This window comes from Porites lutea, chromosome 5 (assembly GCF_958299795.1).
Source record: "Porites lutea chromosome 5, jaPorLute2.1, whole genome shotgun sequence".
Taxonomy (NCBI): Eukaryota; Metazoa; Cnidaria; class Anthozoa; order Scleractinia; family Poritidae; genus Porites; species Porites lutea.
Genome location: NC_133205.1, coordinates 11,194,658 through 11,216,847, shown reverse-complemented (window position 1 = coordinate 11,216,847; position 22,190 = coordinate 11,194,658). Strand labels below are relative to the sequence as shown.

The window sequence follows — 22,190 nt, the reverse complement described above, 5'->3', positions numbered from 1 at the left end:
TGAAGACTGAGGGGAGAAAGGGGGATCCGGACAATTATCCGGACATTTCCGGACATCCCCTTACGGAAACCGGAAGCTGTTTTTGCGTGCGAGTCTGAAGGATTTGTTACCAGTCTTTTAACCGGTAGTCAAACTGAACATGGCCTCTGGACACTTCAGATCGTTGTTTCTTCGCGGTGCTGGTTTATCTCTTGCTCGAAGAGCTGCTACCAACATTTCGGTGTGTAGCTAGCGAAAACTGTAAGTTTCATTTTCTATTTTTTAAAATGGAAACTAAGTGGTGCAATCCTCTCATAATACACAGATCTCAAATGGAATAAAAACCTCATCACTGGTCTGCTCGGTAAGTAAGTGCAGTCTTCACTTCTCCTTACAATTTTTAGAAGTCACTGTTGTAAATTTTCAAAAAACCGACATTTATAAGTTAAAATCAGCAGCTTGCTTGGGATGGACTTCCAAACCAAAACAAATTGTTTTTCCCGCTTACTTCGGAAAATACAATAATTTTAATTTCTGTGAGTTGTCTTTTAACTTTGCTTCTTTGTTCTTAATCGAAGTAGAAAATAGGCGTAAATAGCTTTCAGCTGAACCATTTAAGCTGCAATACTGTATTATTATTTTTCAACCTGGCAATGCCTAAAACTTTTACGTATGCTTTCTGTGCATGCTAGCTTGCATGATTTCTCTTTCATGAATATTAGTCATGGTCAGAAGGGGTCTGGAAACTAGTCATCAGTCAGATAAGGTGTCAAATGCTGTGTCTACACTTGAGCATTTATTGAGGTTTTCATTTTCAGCAGTTGGGTATCATAAAACCTCGGTACATTTGCATTGCGTTCATACTGCCTTAGATATTCTAAGTTCATCTCTCAACAATTACCGACCAATGACTTATAATAGACTATGTACGAACATACATACCCAGTACATACACTCATACTTTTATTTGTTAAAGCAGGTTGAGGATTAACGCAGACATAGGCTGATGTGGACCTGCTATCTAATTATTTACAAAGAAAACAAATTAATAAAATAATAAAATAAAAGTATTTACAATTGCGATCAGTGAATAAGTAAAAAATTTATATGGGTGCTAAAAATTCTAAGAATATATAAAATCATCACTTTTCTTCACTACCATTATATAGGGGCCTGAAATAAGAATTCATTAATATCTTCAGAAAATCTATGTAATTTCTTCTTAGTTGTTTCACTTGAATTTGAATTAACTATTATATACAGAAAGTTCCAAATAACAGGTCCTCTGTATATTATATATATTGAACTTAGTCTTTTCCAACTTCATGTATTACTCCTGGGATTTCAACTTGGTTGCCCCAACGAGACAATCTTCTTTGCATCTTTGCCTTGAAGAGGGACTTAATGGAGTTTGAAACTTTGTCTTGAAAAACATCATGCATAAGAAGGAGAAGGTGTCTTTTGAAAATGTATTAGAGATTGATGGTAGCCCATTTGATTTTTGAGGATGTCTTTGCTGATAAATAAGTTGTGCACCTCTTTCATGTACAGGGTCCAGAGTATCCATAATTTCTGATCTCTAATTTCTGATTTCTGATAATACCAACACAGTTCCAGTTCTTTAATCTATTAAGATTTTCCTCTAATGTTAGAGATCAGTGAGATTAGATCCACCGTACCTGTTCCTTTAGAAAAGATAGATAGGACAGCAGGTTGCAGAAAAAAAACTCATTGGAACAACACTTAAGAGAGAACTTTTAGGGAATTGTTCGGGGAAAATGAAATGGTATTAAAGAACAGACTCAGTATTCACCTAGTCAAGTCTGAAGTTATGCTTCTTAACAACCGATATTTCATTGGTCCCGCTCCTCCAATACTCTTGTGAGCCACACCACCTGTTTGGGCTTAGCGATTAATAATCATCTGACATGCTCAATATAGGTGGACCATGTGAAGAAATCTTTCACACAGAAAATTGGATAAAGTGTTGGAAGAAATCAATTTCAAATCCATTTTACCTACTGTAACCTGTGGTATAGTGGTATGGCGAAACTGCAGATCAGAAATTGTGGATACTCTGGACCCTGTACATGAAAGAGCTGCTCGACTTATTCTTCAGCAAGGACATCCTCAAAAATCAAATTGGCTACCAATCTCTTACATTTTCAAAAGACGCCTTCTCCTTATTTACGCGTGATGTTTTTCAAGACCGCGTTGGTTGCAAATCACTTGGGTTTCTGGTTAAGTCTGACACAACAAATGTTGATAGATGTCTTAATTATATTAGGGTGGCGGATGACTTGTGGAGTAAATGTATCAGGTGTTCTTTTTTTTCACCTTTCTCTGAGAAAAGAAAAAATGCCTGATCACAGGTTACTGTTATATGTACAAGCTGGATTGTTTTGCCACTTGCGATTGGCCATCACTGATCAAATTAACAAACTTGCTTGAAGCAATAAGAGCACTACACAGGAGTTGAACTTCATTGCCAGTGCAAGCGGACGTATTTTTCATCATGACCTTGGTTACCGAGCTAAACCATGCCTTCTCCTAGCATTCTCAAAAGGCCAGAGGCATTAACAGAAGTTTTATCATTACCTTTTACACTTTACCTGGTAAGTTCACCTTTTAACCCTAATTTAAGTAAAATGCTGAAGTGTAAACACAGCAAAAATCATTCTTTCTGTCAGAGCCCAATCCCAAAAAAAACCCATTATTTTATTAATTATTCTTATCAGTAGTAATTTATTACATTAATAAGTATGTATATAAGAAGTACAGTGGTAGTCGTTCTTATCCTTATCAGTAGTTTGTTACATTAATAAGTATATATATAACAAGTACAGTGGTAGTCGTGACTTGCACCTTCTTTTCTAATTCTTACTTTAATATAGAATAACCAAGAGAAACTTTGGAAACTTGGAAAACTGAACCATGTTGCAATTGCTGTTCCAGATTTAGGTAAATAAACCTCAACTTTTTGAAATTAGCAAATTCTGTCAGGAAAAATAAATAAAGTATCAGTTGCTTGACATTAAAAGTCAGGTTAATGTTTGTGTCCTCTGACTGATGATAATACTGCATCATAACTTTGTCAGTGTGGTCAGTCCATAGGGTTCCTACAGCAGTTGATCTTTCAGGCTTGCAATTATTTGTCATTTTTTTAGGACTTTCTTCTTCCAATTTTAGTTTTTGGTACCCAATAGGATTTAAAGCAGTAATTGTGCTGTGGTGGGAACAGGGTTCTTCAGTTCTGACAAAATGGAACTGATCAGTTGGAATTTGTTTTCTGCTTGTTTTGCAGACCAGGCTAGTACAATGTACAAGAACGTCTTAGGTGCAGATGTCAGTGGAGTACTGGTAAGTTATTTGTTCATTTAGATAACTGTAACTACCCGGGGGGGGGGGGGGGGCGGCTAGTCATCCACCCTGAGATAAGGGGGGGGGGTGCCCTCTCTCAAAAATTTTTTTTTCGGCCCTTCAGAATTCGGCCTTGGTTTGGTCTAAAAATAAGAGGAGGGGGCGAGGGCGGACCCCCTGGGCCTCTCCCCTGGATCCGCCACTGACTGCTCTCATACATGTATCTGAATGGACACCTAACATTGGGCCCCAGCTGTTAAACATTCTAGCTATAGTTCTTTTCTTTGACTCACTAAGGTTGACTCCTTTCTGAGGCAGATATTTAGTGCTTTTTTCCTAACAATGTTTGTCTTACACTGAGGAGACTCAAAATGTGAACACAAAGACTTCCCCCCAAAACCTGTGCTCTAAGAAGAATCAGTTGTATAGAGCCCAAAAAGCCTATATCAATGACACCTAGGATGCTACATATGTAAATTCTGGTTCAAAAAATAAGATTACCTTATCATCCGGAAAGGAAAGTAAGTTATAACTGCCCTCTTTTGCACTGTGGTGGTTGTCATGACTATATCACATGAACTTTCTTGTTTCATTGTAGGATCTTCCAGAACACGGAGTTTCAACTGTTTTTGTAAATTTAGGGAACAGTAAACTTGAGGTAAGACATCACTTTTTCCGACCTGCTGTCACACAAGAGGCAAACATCTTGAGATTCTGAACCTAGAGCTGGGAAAATGAGGAACAAAAATGAGGAAAATGTCCCAAATTTCCCAGTGGAAGGACTTCCAGAAGTGGTATGGGTATTATTATGTGTTAAAGCTTGAGCAGTAAACATCACGATTAATCTTCTTTGTCACTGCTCATATGCACAAGTTTTTTGGCTATTTTTAACAGTGAGTGGTGGGAAGGGCAAGTCATGATAGGGTTTGCTGTAGCCTGAAGAATGTAAACAATTCACCCAAGTTGGGAAAAAGCATTATTTTGCTAATCAAATGCAAATGCTAGTCGCCATCTAACTTGGAAATGAACCCTACAGATGCTCCAGAACCTTTTTGGATCAGGCTTTTCAAGAATTATATTGCATGAGAAATCAGTTGTCAACTCGTGAAAGCATAAGCTAAGTCATCAAATCGTGAGACTCATTACAAAATAGTGCAACTTGGCAGGTCTGGTTTGTCTTTTGGAAAGAAAGATCAGAAAATAGCATGCACCGAACCAATGCCATTTCAAGATAAAGCCTTAAGTTTAAAAAATTAATAAGCTGCAACACAACCTGTCAGTTGAATGTACTACTGAAGTCGGCCAATTCACTTCCATTGATTATTGTATCCTCAGACTCAAAAGTTAGAACTACATTCAATGTGTTCATTTCCGTATTAATAATGACTCCAGTATTGAAAAGGTCATAATAATGTTGGATTGGGGGTTGAGTTCGGGGGAAGTGGAGATTGTTTTAAAACACTAAGGAATTAGACAAAGTAACAAGTGTATTTTTAAATCTTGGTTGTTTTTATCTCCACTTGCCAGCTTTTACATCCCTTGGGAGAGAATAGTCCTATCGCTGGCTTTCTCAAGAAGAATACTAGTGGAGGGATACATCACATCTGTATCGAGGTTAGCTTTTTTGCTTGTGAATATGTGTGGTGCACAAATGAGTTTTTGTGGGCAAAATGCAAATGTGTCATTCACTCTTTCACTCACTCACTCATGCGATCATGCAGTTGTTGGCAACTTTTGTCAATCCTGAACATTACCCAAGTTACTGAATGTCCATTAAAAGTATTAGAAAACAGTTAGTGATACAATAGACAAATGAGATACTTAACCAAAGATTTTAATTTATTCAGAGTGTGTTTATTAGATCAATGTAGCCAACAGTTTAAGTACAACTAGGAGAGGCGTGACTGTGATGGTAATATTATTGATGTCTCCAGAAGTTACAGCTGTAGTAACTCTCTTCGTCAGCTTCTGACCTAAATGGGCCACCCCTTTGGTTGTTAAGTGTACCATTGGGCTTGTTTTTTCATGCCCTGGTCATATATGGGTGTTCTTACGTAATAATGCTTTTTACAGGTTGATGACATAAAAGCTGCTATGAAAGATCTTAAGGAACATAAGATAAGAGCCTTGAGCCCAGAACCTAGGGTAAATTTTAATATCTTTAGTCCATGCAAGTTTCTCATATAAATTCATGTATGTACACAGTCATCAGGCACGGATCTAGACTAGGATGAATACTGACTGGTTTCCTAAATACTGGCCCCAAAAGGTGCAAGCTTCTCGGGAGGGGAGGGGAGGGGGGGGGGGTCCAATGGCATGTTTCTCTAAGATATTTTTTGGATTTTAACTCCCTAAAGTCCCCTTTCCTGGGATTCTTAGTCATTCAAACAGGATATTGGCCAGATCCATTCTCCTTGGATGGAGCCTTGCAAAATGGCGGGTTATTATTATTATTCCTAATGCCCGGGAAGACCCTGGGTACCAGAGGTTTTTCACACGTGTGGGGGGAATTTTTAGTGTTGGCCGAAGGCCGACACATCTTGGTTGTAGGCCGAAGCCACGAGAGGGTCACTATATATAAAGACTTGACAGAAATCGGAAACCGCGTTAGAAAAGTCTCTGGCACCCAGGGAATAAAAATCTGACCAATTTCCCTGAAATGATGGAAACCAGTGTGGATCCGCACCTTGGCATCCTTATGGGTTTTGGTCTGTTTGTGCAACATACTGACTTTTGTGTTTTGGTGTACAATCTCTTTCATTTTAGATTGGTGCTCATGGCAAACCAGTGGTGTTCTTGCATCCAAAAGATTGTGGTGGGGTCTTAGTAGAAATGGAACAAGCTTAGGATAGGATAAGTTAAAAATCAGAGTTTGATGGTGCTTGTCCTAAACCATGAAATGACTAAAATAAAATCTTAATATGTGACGTTATATCCTATACTTTGTAAATGTTTTGTTGTTGCTTTTTTGCTCTAGCAATATCTGATTTTCCTCTGGAAATAATGACTGACAAAGAAATGCATAGTTTCTTTCTATAGTGAGGTAATTGATAATTTAAAAATTTTCAATCAGTTTAATAGTTTTATTAATTTCATACTTACATTTTTAAGCTATGTTCTTCATAAACTTGGACATTGTTACCCTTTGCAGTTATTACTACAATATTTTTTTCCAAATAGCTCTTGCTTCATTTCCTGCTGGGTTTATTTCTTACAAGTAAATTATTACTTCTTGTAAAATATGGTTTAAAAAAACCTTAACATAGGGAAAAGAACACTTCTGAGAGCTTTTTTAATTTATTACACTTTAGTTAGGAATACTAGACAAGAGACTTTGAGGTTATTTGTAATCTGATTAATGTTATATGAATATACCCCATAATGGAGTGATAATAAACCTTAGCTGAAAACTTCATAAGATGCTTATTCTTGTTCTCTTTTGATTTTCAACATGGTATTTTCCCCTGCCCTAAGTCTTTTAAGACTGGCTCTCAGCTCTGTGCAGCGGGCATACCCCACCACTCATACCCTGGCAAGGGTTCCTAGCCACTTGGCAGCCTGCAAGATACTTGCAATCTGACCGGGAAGAAATTTCAGAGGTATTTGACCCTAACCCCTCCTCTTTGTCCCTTTTCTTCATAAGCTTAATAAAATAAAAACAAGAACAGAGAAGAAAATATATTTAAATAGCCTGGGTGCAGTAATAAATGAAAATAGGAAATGTCTTCACTCAAAATCATATTTTGATAAAGCAAGAGAAAACAAACAGATAATAAAAGTTAACAGAACGTCAACAACCGAAAAAAAAACCAACAATAACAACTCTTCCCCAAAATTGAAAAAGAAAAAAACTTCGTTTATTTTCTTAAGAGACAACGCTCTGAAAGAGGGTCATCTGCTTTACCCCACGCCCCCCCCCCCCCCTTCCCTGCTACAGTTGAAAAAAAAAAACCTTTATATTTCTTCTATTATTCCTACAAACTGGTAATTTGAAAAACCTCCACAGAGGATGACTTCAGTCAAATGACTAATCCATAAGACAAGGTAAGAACATGTTATTTTTTTCATCAACAATACTATCACGTACCTTCGGAATGAAGTATTTGTGTTTCGTTCTCTTAGCAACCGATGTTGTGACGCGACTTCCGCTACGCTTACATATCGGCACTAGTGTTAGCGGTAAGTTTTCAGCGTGATATGATGCTGGCGGATGTTTTTTTTGGAAAAAATGTTTCCTCTGTTAAAATCAGGATGGACGCTAGTTTTAAATTGAATCTTAAAGGTAATCTTATCCTAACATTGACTTTCTGTAATGTTTTGTATGTTTATCAACAGTGCTAAGCTTTTAGGCTCACAGCGGTTTTTTTACGGCGCCATCTTGAACGAAGTTAGACCCTGAAAGAGCGCAAGTGATTTTCGCGACATAAACAAAATGCATTTCTTTTAGTTTCAGGACAGAAATAAGACGAGCTCAAAGTTATTTCAATGAAATTTTAAGCCGAAGGTTCCCCTCTTTCATATGTTTGGACTGGCAGAAGATCAAGTTTTGAGTCAATAAATTAAAGACTTTGGAAAATTAATTTTACTTGCTCGAGATCAGGATATTACCTTTTACTGGAGGGGTCAAGCTTCATTTGGAATTTATGTGCGGAATCATCTATACCAAGGTCGCGTTTAAAGAAGAAAGTTGAACGCAAATAGAATTGGGTTGCTTTTAATTAGATCAGGAAGGAATCTCCATCCAATCAAGAAGATCGTGTTCGAGGACTCCCTCATGTGCGGAGCCTTCGGAGGACGTGATCAAAACAGAGTTGGTCCCATTACTGATCTAACATCTGAAAGGATTGAAATCCGACAAGGTCGCTGGTTGAGAGTAGTTCATTACAAGCCTTGCGTATCGAGCTCAGCAGATAGCGGTTTTAGCCGGGAAAATTCATTTAATTCCGTTTCTTCTGCAACAAAGGCTGTTGATCCAGACTATAAGAGAGTCGTTGTTATATTTTTCTTCCACGGAGTAGGTGGAAGTGCTGATCTGTGGTATGAACAGCTTTTATACTTTTGCAAAGCGGGATACGAAGTGGTGGCACCTGACTTGTTAGGACATGGGCAAAGTTCAGCGCCGAGAAATTCTGCAGATTACGAGTTCTCAGAACTGTCTTGTGATTTAGTATTTTTATTTGATCGCTACCACAAGAAAAGAAATGTCTTAGTTGGACATTCGTATGGGTAAGTTTCTCACACCAATGACCATTTATTACTGACCCTGACGGGAGCCTTTGGTCCTGTTCAGACGCCGAACTTTTCATGACCTGAACCTAATACATTGAAAGTACATGGAAAGTTTGGCATCTAAATCAATTAGGAACGCCTATTTCAATCTTCCTGCCTAGCCTGGCTGGGAATTTCGACTGTGGAACGACTTTGGAACACCTTTGATTCAGACGCCGAACATTTCATGTACCTAACCTAATGTATAAATTATAATAATGTATTTTGCAAGCAGTTTGAATTTCAGCCAGTCTAAATAATTTGGGTCGGCCCCGGGGGGGGGGGGGGTACCCCCGTATATGGGCTATATAGGTACGTGCCGCGGAATAGGGTATGGTTTTTGAGGTTATCGGTCCTTAAATAGGGTATCTTTTCTGACCCTTTTGTTTCTGTGTCCCTGGTGTGGTCCTTAGATAGGATAGCTTAATTGTATTATCTAATACTGGAGTGTAAAAACGCCCGCCTAAACGAACATTTTTTTTAAAACTAGGCTTATTCTAGTATTTTATGCTTGATGCTATACATCCAATGTTACAGAGAAGAAATAAAGTTTTCCTTTTCATGCTGTTAATAATATTATTTTTCCTTGAATATGGTGTCATTTTTTGGCTTTCGGCCTTAAAAAGGGTATCAGTTTTCACTTTCTTAGTCCTTAGATAGGGTTAGGGTTCACGAACCTTCGCGGCACACCCCTATCCAAACTTCGCGGGAGTACCCCCCCGGGGGGTCGGCCTTAATTTGAATGAGCTTCAGCTCATGAAAAGTTTGGCATCTGAACCAGGCCTTTCTCACCTCTATCTCTTTATTAATTCATCGTTAAGTAGCTTGCATGAGGCTGAGTATATATAATACAGAGAATTATACAGATGGAGAAGGGTAGCTGGATATCCCTTCTCGATTGTTTAATTATTCGTTCAGAACGTTTTGAACTAAAAAACATGCTTACCTTGATCTATGAAAAGTTCTCATCTCAATAACATTAATTTTTGCCTGTCCCTTGGGAGTTCCAGGATATGAAGGGATGTTTATTCCAGCAGATAATTTTGAAATAGCAGTAATGTTGTCATCTGTTGAGTTGTATTTTTGCTATTCTTGCCATTTTTATAGTCAGTAGTTTTGCTTTTTTCTTCTTCCCTGGGACAAAATACTCGGTGATTTTTCTCCAGCTCTGCCAAAACACCGAGTTTATACCATGCCTTCTGCTGTCTCTTTTTCTTGTGATATCAGTACACTTGATATTATGAATAATAATTATTATTATTCATAACCTGCATGACAATGAACCAAATTTGCAAGATGTCAATACAAGTGATGTCAATTTTGTACTAGCCAGGGGATTTACACTCTGACTCCTAAGACTGACCAACATCAATTTTCTCCTAGTGATACCAATACATAATCAAGAGAAAAGGTGATGAGAATTTTGAATTGATTGATCCTAAGTCAAATTCACCCAACAAAGTCTTCAATGAAATATTTGTAGAGTTTTGTATCCGGATATTGGCCCTTGAAGGATTAAGCCAATCAGAAATGGAGAAAAATTTTGAATGACTAATAGTTATTAACCCATTCGCTCCTGGAGATTTTGCCGAAAAACGCGTTTTGAAGCTAGTCGAGTGGTTTTCTGGTCACTGTCGTGCTATAAAGAGCTAAAACTTACCACAAACCGGTCTACAGGTCGTACACTTGGCGGCCTTCTGATCCAGATGCAAAATATCAGCTTGCGAAGTTCGGGCATGCGCAGAAAGCAAAATTTCGACATAGTTTTTGGGTTTAAAAGTGACACAGCAGTCTTGACTTTTACTTTTCGCTTTCTCTCCTCCCTTCTTTTTTCGCTTTTCTTGCCTCATTTTTTTTTTCTCTTGCTGGGCATTTAGTAGGCTTCATTTTGGTGGGAAGAGTTTTTAGGAAAGCTTTTAGGATCTTGGGATTAGGTGAAAGGAAAGGTAGGTGGGTAATGGAACAAGATTTTCATGGAGATTTTCAGGTCCTTGTCACGTGGTTTTTTGCTTCTTTCTCCGGTGTCCTTGACTGAATTGTGGTCATTCTGGTATGGTTTGAAAGATCTCTTCACTCTGCACAAGTTACTGAAGAAAGTTGTCCTTGACCGTTAAAACTGATGACGTCACAAAGGGTAGAAAGGACCTGGATCCGCACGGGCGGTTACGGGCGGTTCAGGGGCGAATGGGTTAATTAATAATTAATATTATGATCAATTATCAGCCAATTTGCTGGATTGATCTTGAACAATTATTATTGGATGAGGTTTTTGTGATGTCCGGAATAATCAAGGTCGAGGTAAGGGTTATCAGCTGAACGAAAGGCCGAGGCTGATAACACTCAGACCAGTTGATTATGTAGGATATCACAAAACTAAATCTACTGTAATTATTGTTTCATTATACGCTGTTTTGGAGAAAATAATGACAAATACACAGTTGTACGGAACCTGACTTGATATTGTTATTGGAAATCATGCATTGCATGCATAACCTACAGATTAGTCAGTTACCTGCTAGCAGGTAAATAACTAATCTGTAGGTTGCGCTGATTTCAGCTGTAGGCTCTTAGCCAATGATAACACAGAGAGTGAGTACAATGTGTAATAACACCTGTTACCTGTTGTAGGGCATCTTTTTGCTCAGTTATTGCATCAGAGCGTGCTCGTCTAGTATCCAAGATGGTTCTTATTGCCGGAGGAGGTCCTGTACCTCTTGTGGGTGTTAACTCCTGTGACCTATTCCGCCTTCCTACACCTGTGCTGTCCTGTATCAAGCCTGTGTTTTTAGGTGTATACGAGAGGTAAGCCGAATTTCTGTTAGCCTACGAACGCAGCCAACATTTTGCAATGCCACCACAGGTTTCCCTGCAAATTGATGTCCAAGGAATGACTGCAAAAATTCATTACTGATGATTTGTCATTACCCAGGCTGGGTTGTTCCACCGTTGAATAATGCTACCCACCAGAAAAATCTCTATCCACTGGATAAATATTAGGGAAACAGATATTGTGTTATCCAGTGGATAGCATTATCCACCTTTTGAACATAATTAAGTGCAAGATCTTGGTTAAAGCAAATGTCTCTTGGGGCACAACCAGTCAGAAGCACTGCCCAGATCACCCAGCTGGTTGGTTGTCTCATAAGCGTTTGAGCAAGGACCTCCGGAGCTAACTGGGCAGTGGGGGAGGTATAGCAAACAATTTGCAGTCTCAGGTTGTAACCCCATGCAAATACAGAGCTTGCTTTCTATTTGTTGATTTTTTTCTTTGGTTGTTGTTGAGTTGATTGTCATTGTATTTTTGTTTTACAGGAGAGCCTACAACAGTCAAAAAGCAAGATCAATCAAGAAGAAAGTCAAAGCCTTTAGTGCCCCACCTTTTGTATTGAAAGCTGTGATGGCTGGGCAGGTGAGGATCAGTCATTTGATATTTTGTGTTTCGTACATTGGTTACCATTGATACAGATAACCAATACATTTTCACATTCAAAAAATATTGCGAAATTTCAGGTTTTATATTATCTAGGTGTATATGGCCAATATATACATATTTTGCTTAAGATTGAAGTTCGACAAAAACATTAAGCACAAGCAGGACCTCTGAATCAAAGTTTAAATTTGGTTAAGTTAAGTTTAATTAGCTCTGCCACATGACTCTGTCAGGGCACTAGTTCAAGGATCATGCTTATGTCATATCACACTTTATTATATGGAGGAGAGTGTTTTACTGGGAACTAAACCACTCGTAGATTCCATACGCCACTTCATCTGGGACCCAAGTGGCGTATTTTCCGTATGTCACCTTTGTGAGTGTCGTATCGTTCAATGACGTCACGCTTCCCGCCTTTTGCTTTTGTTGACTTGGTTTCTCCATATAATAAAAAGAACATTACACGTTGGCTCGAAGATATGAATTTTATGTTCTCGTGGCAAGAACAATATCTCACTCATTCGCTTCGCTCACTCGTGAGATATTGTTCTTGCCACTCGAACATAAAATTCACATCTTCTCGCCACCGTGTAATATCCTCTATAAATTCATTAATCTCAGAAATTTTATTACACCTCAGTTTCAAGTACAGAACCATTTTTTGTTTCATTTACTGCTGAATTGATATTATGCACTCAAGTTTAATTTGAATCCAGCACAATGTTTGAATTGAAGTTGTGCTTCTATCGTGCTCCTAATCTGTTGGACCCAATTTATTAAACTATATGATTAAGGTCTGCACAGCAGAAGCACTTTGTATTAACCTAGTCAAGTAAGTCTTTCTTTTGATAATTGAATTCATGCAAGAGAGGACTCTGACCTGTGGCCTCCTTAAAGTGGCTGAACACGGCGCTAATTATTCTCTGATTTCAATTGTTTCTGTGCATGCAAAAGTGTAATCAAATTTTCATGTCGTTATGAGTTTCCACACACTGTATTGAAAGCTTATTTTAAGCACGCTAGTCAAGAATAACTGTCTTTGGACAAACCTTGTAAATATGAAAGTTTTAAGTTATTTTCAGTCATCCATTATTACCTTTAGTTGGCAATGGTCAAATATTCCAGATTTTACCTGATAAATTTAATGTCTTTTGCATATATATTTTTTCCATGTGAAATTTATTTAAGCTTCATACCTGCAACATGTCTTGCATAACACCCTAAGTAATGAGTGGTAACAACTCACAGCCTGTCAAAACTTTTTTCAGCAACCTTAGAGTTAAGTTTGCTGTAGTGGAAATTTATCAATTTTTTTCAGAGATGGGAAGAGGGGGATGAAGCCTATCATCAAGAACTGATGGTTCCCGCATTGTTAATTTATGGTGCACAGGATAAATTTGTAACTCTTGAGGAGGAAGAGTGGATGCAGGAGGTTAGTGAAAAGAATGTTTACATGGCATTCTTGCGATGAGTGGCTATTTGTGTCTGCTTTTTGTTGGGATAGAAATGATTGTTTTGATGAATAGATTGTTAATATTTTTAACTTGATTGTTCTTGCCATATATCAGACAAGTGTCCCATCCTTGCACTGACATGCATCCTCCTTTCTTAAATTGATATTATTGTTTGTTGATTTTCATCAACCTTCATTTTTGTGGGCAACGTAAGGAGCACATTTATTATCAACTTAGATGTATTTCAGTCCCATAAAATGTGGAGTTGAATTAGAATAATCTTCTTTTCAAGTACTTTTTTATAGGACTGCTGTATTTCCTCAATTCATCGCCCACTCTCTAATGAAAACCCTCCCCCAAATAAGTGCCCACCCCCAAGGCAATAATATCAAGTAGGTGCCCCCCTCCTCTCCCCCTCACTTTCTTAAATAGTACTGATACAAGTGGAATGCAAAGGTCTGCATATCTTTGAAGGGGATGATCTTGAGGATTATGAGTTATTGATATTTTATAAACATGCATACTGGTACATCTGTTTTAAATGTTTAATGGGACTATGATACGCTTAATTACAACTACCGTTTTAAGAAGCAGAAGATTTTTAATATTAACTTTATGTTTCTATTAAAGATTTAGCCAAAATAAAGTTACTTTTTGTGAAAAGGCAAACTTAATTTGCCCTTCCCTTTAATCCAGCAACCTCCTTCCAGTAGTAGGCACTCCTCTGTTTAGCCATAATTTTAAATAAGTGCCTCGTATTATGGTATGACATGAAAGACAGACTGCAAGATAGACTCTGGGAAATACTTGGTGATGCATTCACTGAAAAATATCAGCTGTACTCCCTATCTTTAAATTAATTCTATAATTATCAAATTGATATCAACTATGGAACAAATGCCTTAGCAGTGTAATGAATAAATTCTCCCTTTGTTGGTTCTAAATGCGGGAGCAAATGGTAATTGATTATAAGTGTTTGAAGACATTACTATATATATTGTATTCATTACTAGCAAGTCAAATTGACAGACTATCATAGCGGAGCTCCACGCGCGCGCAAAGCACGCGCGTGGGCGGAGCCCCATTGCTAAGTAAATCTACCCATCCCAGAAAATTTGGTAATCACGTGACCATACACTGACCGCCTGTCCGTCCGCACCACAGGAAAACCAATGTTTACTCTCACACTTTTAGCTAGTTTGGGAGCCCAAGAGAAAACTAATTGCACAGGCTGCACATCAATGTTGTGATCAATTGACAGCTATCAAAACTGGGCATCCGCTGACCAGTATCACCTGACCGTACCGCGGGCTCAAGTGTCGACCCATCGAGGTCGAGTATTTTTTTAAAAATATCCGCTGACAAATTACCGGTTTCAAATGATCGCAGGCTCAAGTTTATTTTTTCCAAGGATTCATATCAAATATGTTGTGTTTATGTCACTATGGCCCCGCACTATTAGGATTTTGATTTCAAACTGACCTGGAAAGCGAAAATTCATCCAGTTTTTTTAAAAGTACAGACGGGGAAGACCTTTTCTTACCATGGTCACGCGTTGGTCACGCTCTACGTCCAATTTTTATACTCTGATTGGTCCAAATTTGACAGGTGAGTTCATGCGGAAAAATTATGCAGCATCTTGAAAGTAGCTTACTTTGACAGCTGAAGCTGACTGAGTTTTGTGTCAACTTGTGATGTTTTTAACTGTCTTTTTCCTCTGGATGTACAAAATGAAATACAGCCGCTATCAAGAGTCTTCTGTTATTCATGGCTGGTTTGTTTACTCGGGTTTGGTTGAGAAATGCGTCGCTTCTCAAAATTCAGTAATTCGATTTCGGATGGCATCGTTTTCGTTTTTCACCTTGCTTAATGCGTAAGAGGGTTTAAAAGTCTCAAGCAACTGTGGCCTCCCTTGATAGCTTTCAGGAACTGAATCTCGAATGGTAAGCCTAAGTAATTAATGTACTTGATGTTTGTATTTCATGAAGTCTTGCACAGTTCACGCTGACAGTTTATGCGGCAAGTTTATGCACGTTTGTAGGATTTGAGTCAATGATCTGACCTAGTATCAGGTTTGATATAAGCTTACAGAACTTTAAAAAGCCTTCAGATATATTTGCTCACCACAAATAGAAAGAAAACGTTCCGAAGAATATTTAGTTATAAATTTGGCTGTAGAAAGAAAACTTTGAGCGATTTTCTTGCTTCGAGGAGTTCACCTTCGAAAACAGTAAACACCGCGCCGGGAAACCGGCTAAAACATAAACTTAAGCTTTAAGCTTAAAGACTCAGGATTTTTAGAGACACTTTAATACTTGTCTTCGTGAATGAAAATTGTTGTCTCTGTAAATGTTTCACGGAATTATATCTCTTTTTTTTATTGTTAGTTGTCTCTCTTGCAGTATTAATCGCTTGTCCGTGCCGTTTGTTTTCATCGTTCATGACCATCGCTTGCAGGAGTACTAAAAAATGTCGCGCGTATCAAACGCTTTATAAGATTACACATCGTTATAACTGAAACCATTAAATAACAAAACAAATAATAATAAATTCGCTATTATGTTGAAGTGTAACTCTGTTAAAGTTCATTCAAACACTCGACCACACTGACAGCTCGCACTATAGAAACAAGAACCAGCTGGCCGTATGGGCCAAAAATTATAAAAGGTTGGTTTAAACACCCCCAGATTTGTTGGCAAGAATTTGTAAAGTAAACCTGTCGAACGCAAAAAAATTTGGCGTGATTTGTTTTCCAAGAATTTGTTTTCGAGGCCTAATCTACTGTGATCTTGAATGTGATCGAAGATGTTTGCTATTTTTTGGGTGTACATATAAAGATGTTTCACTCTAAAATAACTTAGCCTTTCCCTCAAAAGTCACATGAATGTGCCCTTAAGTTAAATGATTTGTGGATTAAAAGTTTATTGTTTGATTTAAATTATAAAATTATTAAAATTGGAGCTTCGCTTTTAGCCCTGGCTAAATCTATATATTACTGTGTTTGTGACAAGCTAATAAAAATCTGTGAGGGACCGGAGGGGAGGTAAGGTACTGCCTTTAAATGGAGTTATACATGCAGTATTGTGTTTTTGTGATTGTAGGTAATATACAGTTCATCACTGGAGGTTATTCAAGATGCAGGTCATATGGTCATGGTGGAATCTCCTGTTAGGTGAGAATAATACTCAAGCTATACAGAGATGATTCTTGATATGACATATTTACCTCCAACCTAACTGTCACAGACATAATTTTACCTCAGGTCATAACGTCTGCAAAGCATTGCCAAGATCCTTGTTCATGTTCTGGGCCCCTAGTGGAATCAACAAATTATTGGAAGTGCATTTTGAATTTCCTTTCATACAGGCAAATCAACAATGGCTTCTTTAACAGGCTAATTATGGCACATACACAAATCCTGGTACAATGGTGGGGCCCAGAACAAGGATTTTGGTGTTGCTTTGTAGACAGTGTTGTGTCACAGCTTTGCTGATTCAATTCTTGTTTGGTTTTTAGAGTAAACTGCTTGATACACAATTTTCTACAACGTGATGCGACAACAAGATCACTTTGTCAACAACCAGTTGATCTTTCCTCAAAGGGATCTCTTCATGTTATGAAAACCAGTGATGTGAATGTTGCCCAGAATAATGCTGAGCCACTACAGTCAGTTTTAGAAATCTCTGATGAAGGAGCCCAAAGGCACTCCAGTGGAATGACTTTGGAGCCCTTGGACAAAGGCTTGAGGGATGTTAGAAGTTCACTAGCTTCACTCAGTGTTCCAGAGAATTTTAGAACTGCAAGAAGATACTCTGGGGATAGTCTTGAGGCAATTGACATATCACAGCACTATGGTCCTGAAATATGTTTAGAAATACCCCAGTCTGCTGGCAAAGAAGGAAAAAGGACATCTCTTGTCTGCGATGGAAATATTACTGTTCAGGCATCAAAGAGCGAGAGGGAACAGAAGACAGGAGGAAATGTTAATCAATTGGCATCTGCCTCCTTATCACCAACTTTAGGAGCAATTCACATTATTAGACCTCTAGCTGGTATTGCTTGGACAAGGGATGACACTAATGTAAGAGCCAAGAGTGGATCTTTTCTTAGGTCAACTCTGGGACTAAAGAAACTAAGTATAGGTGAAATTGGCTCCAAAAGTGCACCATCAAGCCCTGTTACTAGAAAATCTACCAAATTTTAACAACTTATTAAGGCCCCAGTTGTTAAAATGATGGACAGAGCTATCCATTGGATTAATCTCTTTGCAGTCAATAACACAACATTAATTGGTTTTCCTGGCACTTATCAACTCGAGAGTGTAAAACTTTTGAACAACTGGATCCTAGAGAATTCAGCTTGTTGCAAGTTTCATTAGATAAAATGTTAAGTCAGCCAGGACTACTGTGTCCAATTCTCATGAAAATGTTACTCGCACTCGTGCAGGATATGTCCAGGTTATAAGTGTTCATCTTTCTGGTCTTTTCAACCCCTTGTATTCCTGTTCCTCTGTGAGTGCTTCAATTCGTAGACTTGGTGATGTCTGCCTTATGTCCTTCTCGGGGATATTCAGGCATTTATCTGAGCAATTCTCATTGCACTGTATTGAGAAATGCAAAGTGAAAAAAGGGTTTCACCTCAACAGTTACCTTACATCACATCTAGTGGTTGACTAGCTGATGTATCTGCATGCTTTAAGATTTAAAGGAGCTGTTGTCACGAAATTTAGACAAATTAGGTAATTAACAAATGCCCGTTAAATTAAGAGAAACATAAAATAACCACTTAAAACATTAAAGGAAGGTTAAAATAACACAACAGAAACAACAGATAATTCCACAGATGGATTGAAATTAGGGTTTTTGAAAACTGTTCAGCCTAACAGTTTTTTAAAGTTGATCCCTGCTGCTTGCAACTTCAAAAATAGTGCTCAGGAGACATATTTTTTTGTTTCAGATCTCTGATTTTTTCATTCACATGTAATTTCTTTGCTTACTTTAAGTTCCGTAGTGATTGAGGGAAAGTAATTGGTAAAATTAAACAAAATGAACTGGACTGCCATGACATAGCCCCTTTCAGGTAGTACTTGACATGCAGCTATACAATCCATATGTCAGGTTCCAGTTAAATGTAACATGGTCAGTTTTAGCTTAGTGACCTATCTGTTTGTATAGGCTAAGACAATGGATACTGATATCTCTGCTGGCTAGTGATATCTGTTCATCATACAAATAGTTAATAGTTTTACACTTTCTTAGCACAATATTACTACCATTTTTGTATTTTGCAAGGAAAAAAATTATTTAAAGCTCAGTGTAGATTACAAATGAGATTGAATGTAAATATGATAACACAGAAATCACAGTTGTCCTCTGCAAATATTTTGAGCACAAGTCTGAAAGATATTTATTGAACATGCAACTTTATTATTGAGGAACTATATTACAGATTTAAGCTGTCACACAAGTTTTCAAGTTGAAATAATAATATTATGATTTGCCTCTGAAATAAAAAATACACAAAGAAAAACGATATCTTACTTCCACTGTACTTTAAATCCAGATTCTGATTACATGTTACAACTTCTTTGCATGCCAATCTAATTAACCCGATATTTGTGCAACATTTTTTTAAAGCTGTGCATTTGGGTATTTACAAGTGCACCAAGGGGCATAAACTCCACATAACTGTGATAACTTTAAGCTACTGAACAAGCAGGAGATGTGAAATGAAGCGCAGTAAAAGGGATGTCCAGAATTGCATTAAAATCTGAATAGTACTGTAGTACACCGTGGTAAAGTTAAACGTCGTTTATTCACGTCCGTTACATACTTACTCTAAACCAAAAAAAACCAACAGAATAAATTTAACTCATGCTTTTATATATATATTTACATGAAAATTCTGTAGGTCTCGAGTGTATTACATCACTTGCATTCATTTCCACATGCGGGCATCACTATGCACTACAAGTATTAAATGGTTTGAGTATAGCTATGGAATGCTATTGGACATGCAGTGTGTGTGGTTTAGCTTGTGGCCCGGCAGGTTTTGATTTTAACCCTTAGACCTTCAGACTGGAGAACAGCTTTTGGTCCTATGGGTAAAAATGAGACCCTTGGACTTGCAAATTGTGAAAACAATCCTCCTATACTGCCTGAAAGCTGGGAAACAGCCTTTGAGCCTAGGGTTATGATGACAGTAGGCCTTGATTCTTCAGCTTGGTCCTAGATCCTGCAGCCTGGAGGACCTACAATGTAGCTTGGCAATGTTGGCTGGTCCTGGTGGCTGCAGGACAGCTGTGGACCCTGCAGGCATAAGGACAGCTGTTGGTCCTGCAGGCTGAAGGACAGGTTAGAGGTACAGGCTAGGTGACAGCTCTGTCTTGCAGTGGGTTCTGCAGGCCGGAGAACTGCTCAGGGTCTTACAGGCTGAGGGAAAGCTCTTGGTGCTGTAGGCTAAAGGACAGTTCTTTGTCCTGCTGTCTGGAGGATAGCTCTTGACCATGTTGGATGGAGGACAGTTCTGGAGAACACCTGTGGGTCCTGCAGGGCTTAGGACAGCTGTTGGTCTGCGGGCTTGAAGAAGGCTCTTGGTCCCGCAGGATAGAGGATAGCTGTTGGTCTTGCAGCCTGGAAGACAGCTGTGGTGCTACTACCTGACAGAGAGCTCTTCTTGCTGTAGGCAGAAGGACAGCTCTTGGTCCTGCAGCCTGGAGGAAGGCTCTTGGTCCTCTTAGCCAGAGGACAGCTGTTGGTCCTGCAACCTGGTGGACAGCTGTGGATCCTTCAGGCTTAGGGACAGCTGATGGTCCTGCAGGCTGGAGGACAGCTTTTGGTCCTGCAGGTTGGGGATAGTCGCGGTTCTTGCAGCTGGTGGACAGCTCTTGGTCGTTCAGGTTAGAGGATACCTGTGGGTCCTGCAGGCTGAAGAAAATCTCTTGGTCCTGCAGCTCTGAGGACACCTCTTGGCCCTGTTGGATAGAAGACAGTTGTTGGTCCTGAGTCTTAAGGACAGCTATGGTTCCCGCAGGCCTGTGGACAGCTATTGGTGCTGTAGTCTGAGGTACAGCTCTTGGTCCTGAAGGTTTAGCACAATTGATTGTGGAATCACATGAAAACCTGAATCCTGAGCTGTGTCTAACTATTTGAGTAAGCTTTGAAGTGATGTTGGACTTAGAGGATGTGGGTTTTACCCCTAGATCCTGCAGGTTGTGAGTTTAGCCCGTGGTCCTCCAGACTGGAGAAAAGCCTGTGGTCATGCAGGTAATGGAAATTCCTGGTACTGCAAAAGGTGGAGAACAGCTGTCGGTCCTGCAGCCTGAAAGACAGCTGTTGGTCCTGCAGGCAGAGGGACAGTTCCAGGTCCTGGTACCTGGTGGACAGCTGTTGGTCCTGCAGCCTAGAGGACATGCAGCTATGAGTCCTGCAAGCTTGCGGATAGCTGTTGATGGTTGGGGATATTTGAAAGGCTGGAGGACAGCTCTTGGTCCAGCAGGTTGTAAGGGTTTCAAAATTTTTAGAAGAGCTTTTGTTTATCCTTAGTTGCCAAGATAAAGAGTATTAACTCTTAAGTGAAATATAATTATCTGTTTAACTGGCTAGCAAACAAGAAATTCATTATTCAGCTGTCACTGCCAATCCTTTATTTAAATTAATCATACATATCCAGATCCTTTGCTCTCAGCTGTAGTTTGACAATCTGCTGTGTAATAATACTATACATTGTCTTTTCCTTAAATGAAAAGATGCTCACATGAGTTTTAGAACTTAAGAGTTATATGTACATTCACAAGCTTTACTTCTAAATTCAGTTGAACTCCCCCATTACAGACACCAGCTTACTGTGCCCTTACTGTGAAAGTTAGAAAACAGTGTACACCAGAAATAATGTCTGTGAAATGTTATTGTGAAAAAAAGTCAACACGTGTGAGAAAGCTACAGCTCAAGCTAAAGCGCAAGCAACAACTGCAATTAATTTGTGGTTTTGTAGCTTGCTTGAATGTCTTGATCTCTGGTGTGATATTAAAAAGTCACAACATACCAAACATTCCTGAAATATTTTAGGTCTTCACAGTTTCCTGACTTTGACTGTAATATGGATGTATTTTTTATGCGCACATCACTTGATACCTAATCAACAGATTTTGCAGAATTTTAACCTCACTAATACGAATACTATTTATCAACTGTGTTCCGCAAAAAGGTTTGCTTCTTGTGGAGAAAAAACCTTGAGATGACACTCATAATATATTGATTTTCACAAAGGTAATAAGTCTAGATGTCAACAAATTTAAATTAATACTATTTTGGTGACAAAAGAGGTCTCTCAAGAGCTCCCTCAAGTTCTATTATGTAATAAATAACTTATTGCATGGCGGAATCTGCAAAGCAATCCCATGTTCTGATTGGCTACTTAAGCTGGCAAGTGAGCTTTATATCTTGCTGCCTGGAATCTCCTGCATTGGTCCCACAGGGAAAAGTTCCCAGCTTTTTGCCAGATAGTAACCCTTTATTGACAGCAAGCTTGTGCGGTAAATATATTGGCCTCATTCTTTTTTTTTTGCCTTTTATGAACCTCAACTTTGTCTCGGTCTATAAAATGCAGAAAAAAAAAACTTGGCCAATATGCATCCCCTTAGTCAATAACACATATTTCAAAGTACATTACATGTGGGCAACTTTTTTTTGTATTATTTG

The 22,190-nt window shown here is 38.6% G+C and overlaps 2 protein-coding genes across 3 annotated transcripts; both read left to right on the top strand.

Moving 5' to 3' along the window:
* Positions 1-83: 83 nt before the first annotated feature.
* LOC140936284 (ethylmalonyl-CoA/methylmalonyl-CoA epimerase-like) lies at positions 84-6,757 on the top strand. Its single transcript, XM_073385731.1, has 8 exons — positions 84-220; positions 305-343; positions 2,874-2,940; positions 3,284-3,339; positions 3,938-3,997; positions 4,867-4,953; positions 5,413-5,484; positions 6,106-6,757. The coding sequence occupies exons 1-8, from the start codon at positions 140-142 to the stop codon at positions 6,184-6,186; spliced, it is 543 nt and encodes a 180-aa protein (XP_073241832.1). The 5' UTR covers positions 84-139; the 3' UTR covers positions 6,187-6,757.
* Positions 6,758-7,474: 717 nt separating this feature from the next.
* On the top strand, positions 7,475-19,023 carry LOC140936283 (uncharacterized). Of its 2 annotated transcripts, XM_073385729.1 has the most exons (7): positions 7,480-7,621; positions 7,787-8,565; positions 11,236-11,409; positions 11,920-12,016; positions 13,356-13,469; positions 16,593-16,663; positions 17,008-19,023. In XM_073385729.1, exons 2-7 carry the CDS (start codon positions 8,114-8,116, stop codon positions 17,693-17,695), a joined length of 1,596 nt encoding a protein of 531 aa, XP_073241830.1. In that variant the 5' UTR covers positions 7,480-7,621; positions 7,787-8,113; the 3' UTR covers positions 17,696-19,023. The 2 variants fall into 2 exon arrangements, with proteins under 2 accessions (XP_073241831.1, XP_073241830.1); XM_073385730.1 differs by lacking the exon at positions 7,787-8,565 and having other exon boundaries at positions 7,475-7,621.
* The last annotated feature ends 3,167 nt before the right edge of the window (positions 19,024-22,190 follow it).

Bases quoted from the DNA above. Each gene is read 5' to 3' on its own strand.
- LOC140936283 (XM_073385729.1), top strand. From the start codon at position 8,114: ATGTGCGGAGCCTTCGGAGGACGTGATCAAAACAGAGTTGGTCCCATT. The intron at 13,470-16,592 runs GTTAGTGAAAAG...TTGTGATTGTAG, and splicing joins AGGAAGAGTGGATGCAGGAG to GTAATATACAGTTCATCACT. The intron at 16,664-17,007 runs GTGAGAATAATA...TTTGGTTTTTAG, and splicing joins ATGGTGGAATCTCCTGTTAG to AGTAAACTGCTTGATACACA.
- LOC140936284 (XM_073385731.1), top strand. From the start codon at position 140: ATGGCCTCTGGACACTTCAGATCGTTGTTTCTTCGCGGTGCTGGTTTA. The intron at 221-304 runs GTGTGTAGCTAG...CATAATACACAG, and splicing joins GAGCTGCTACCAACATTTCG to ATCTCAAATGGAATAAAAAC. The intron at 5,485-6,105 runs GTAAATTTTAAT...CTTTCATTTTAG, and splicing joins CCTTGAGCCCAGAACCTAGG to ATTGGTGCTCATGGCAAACC.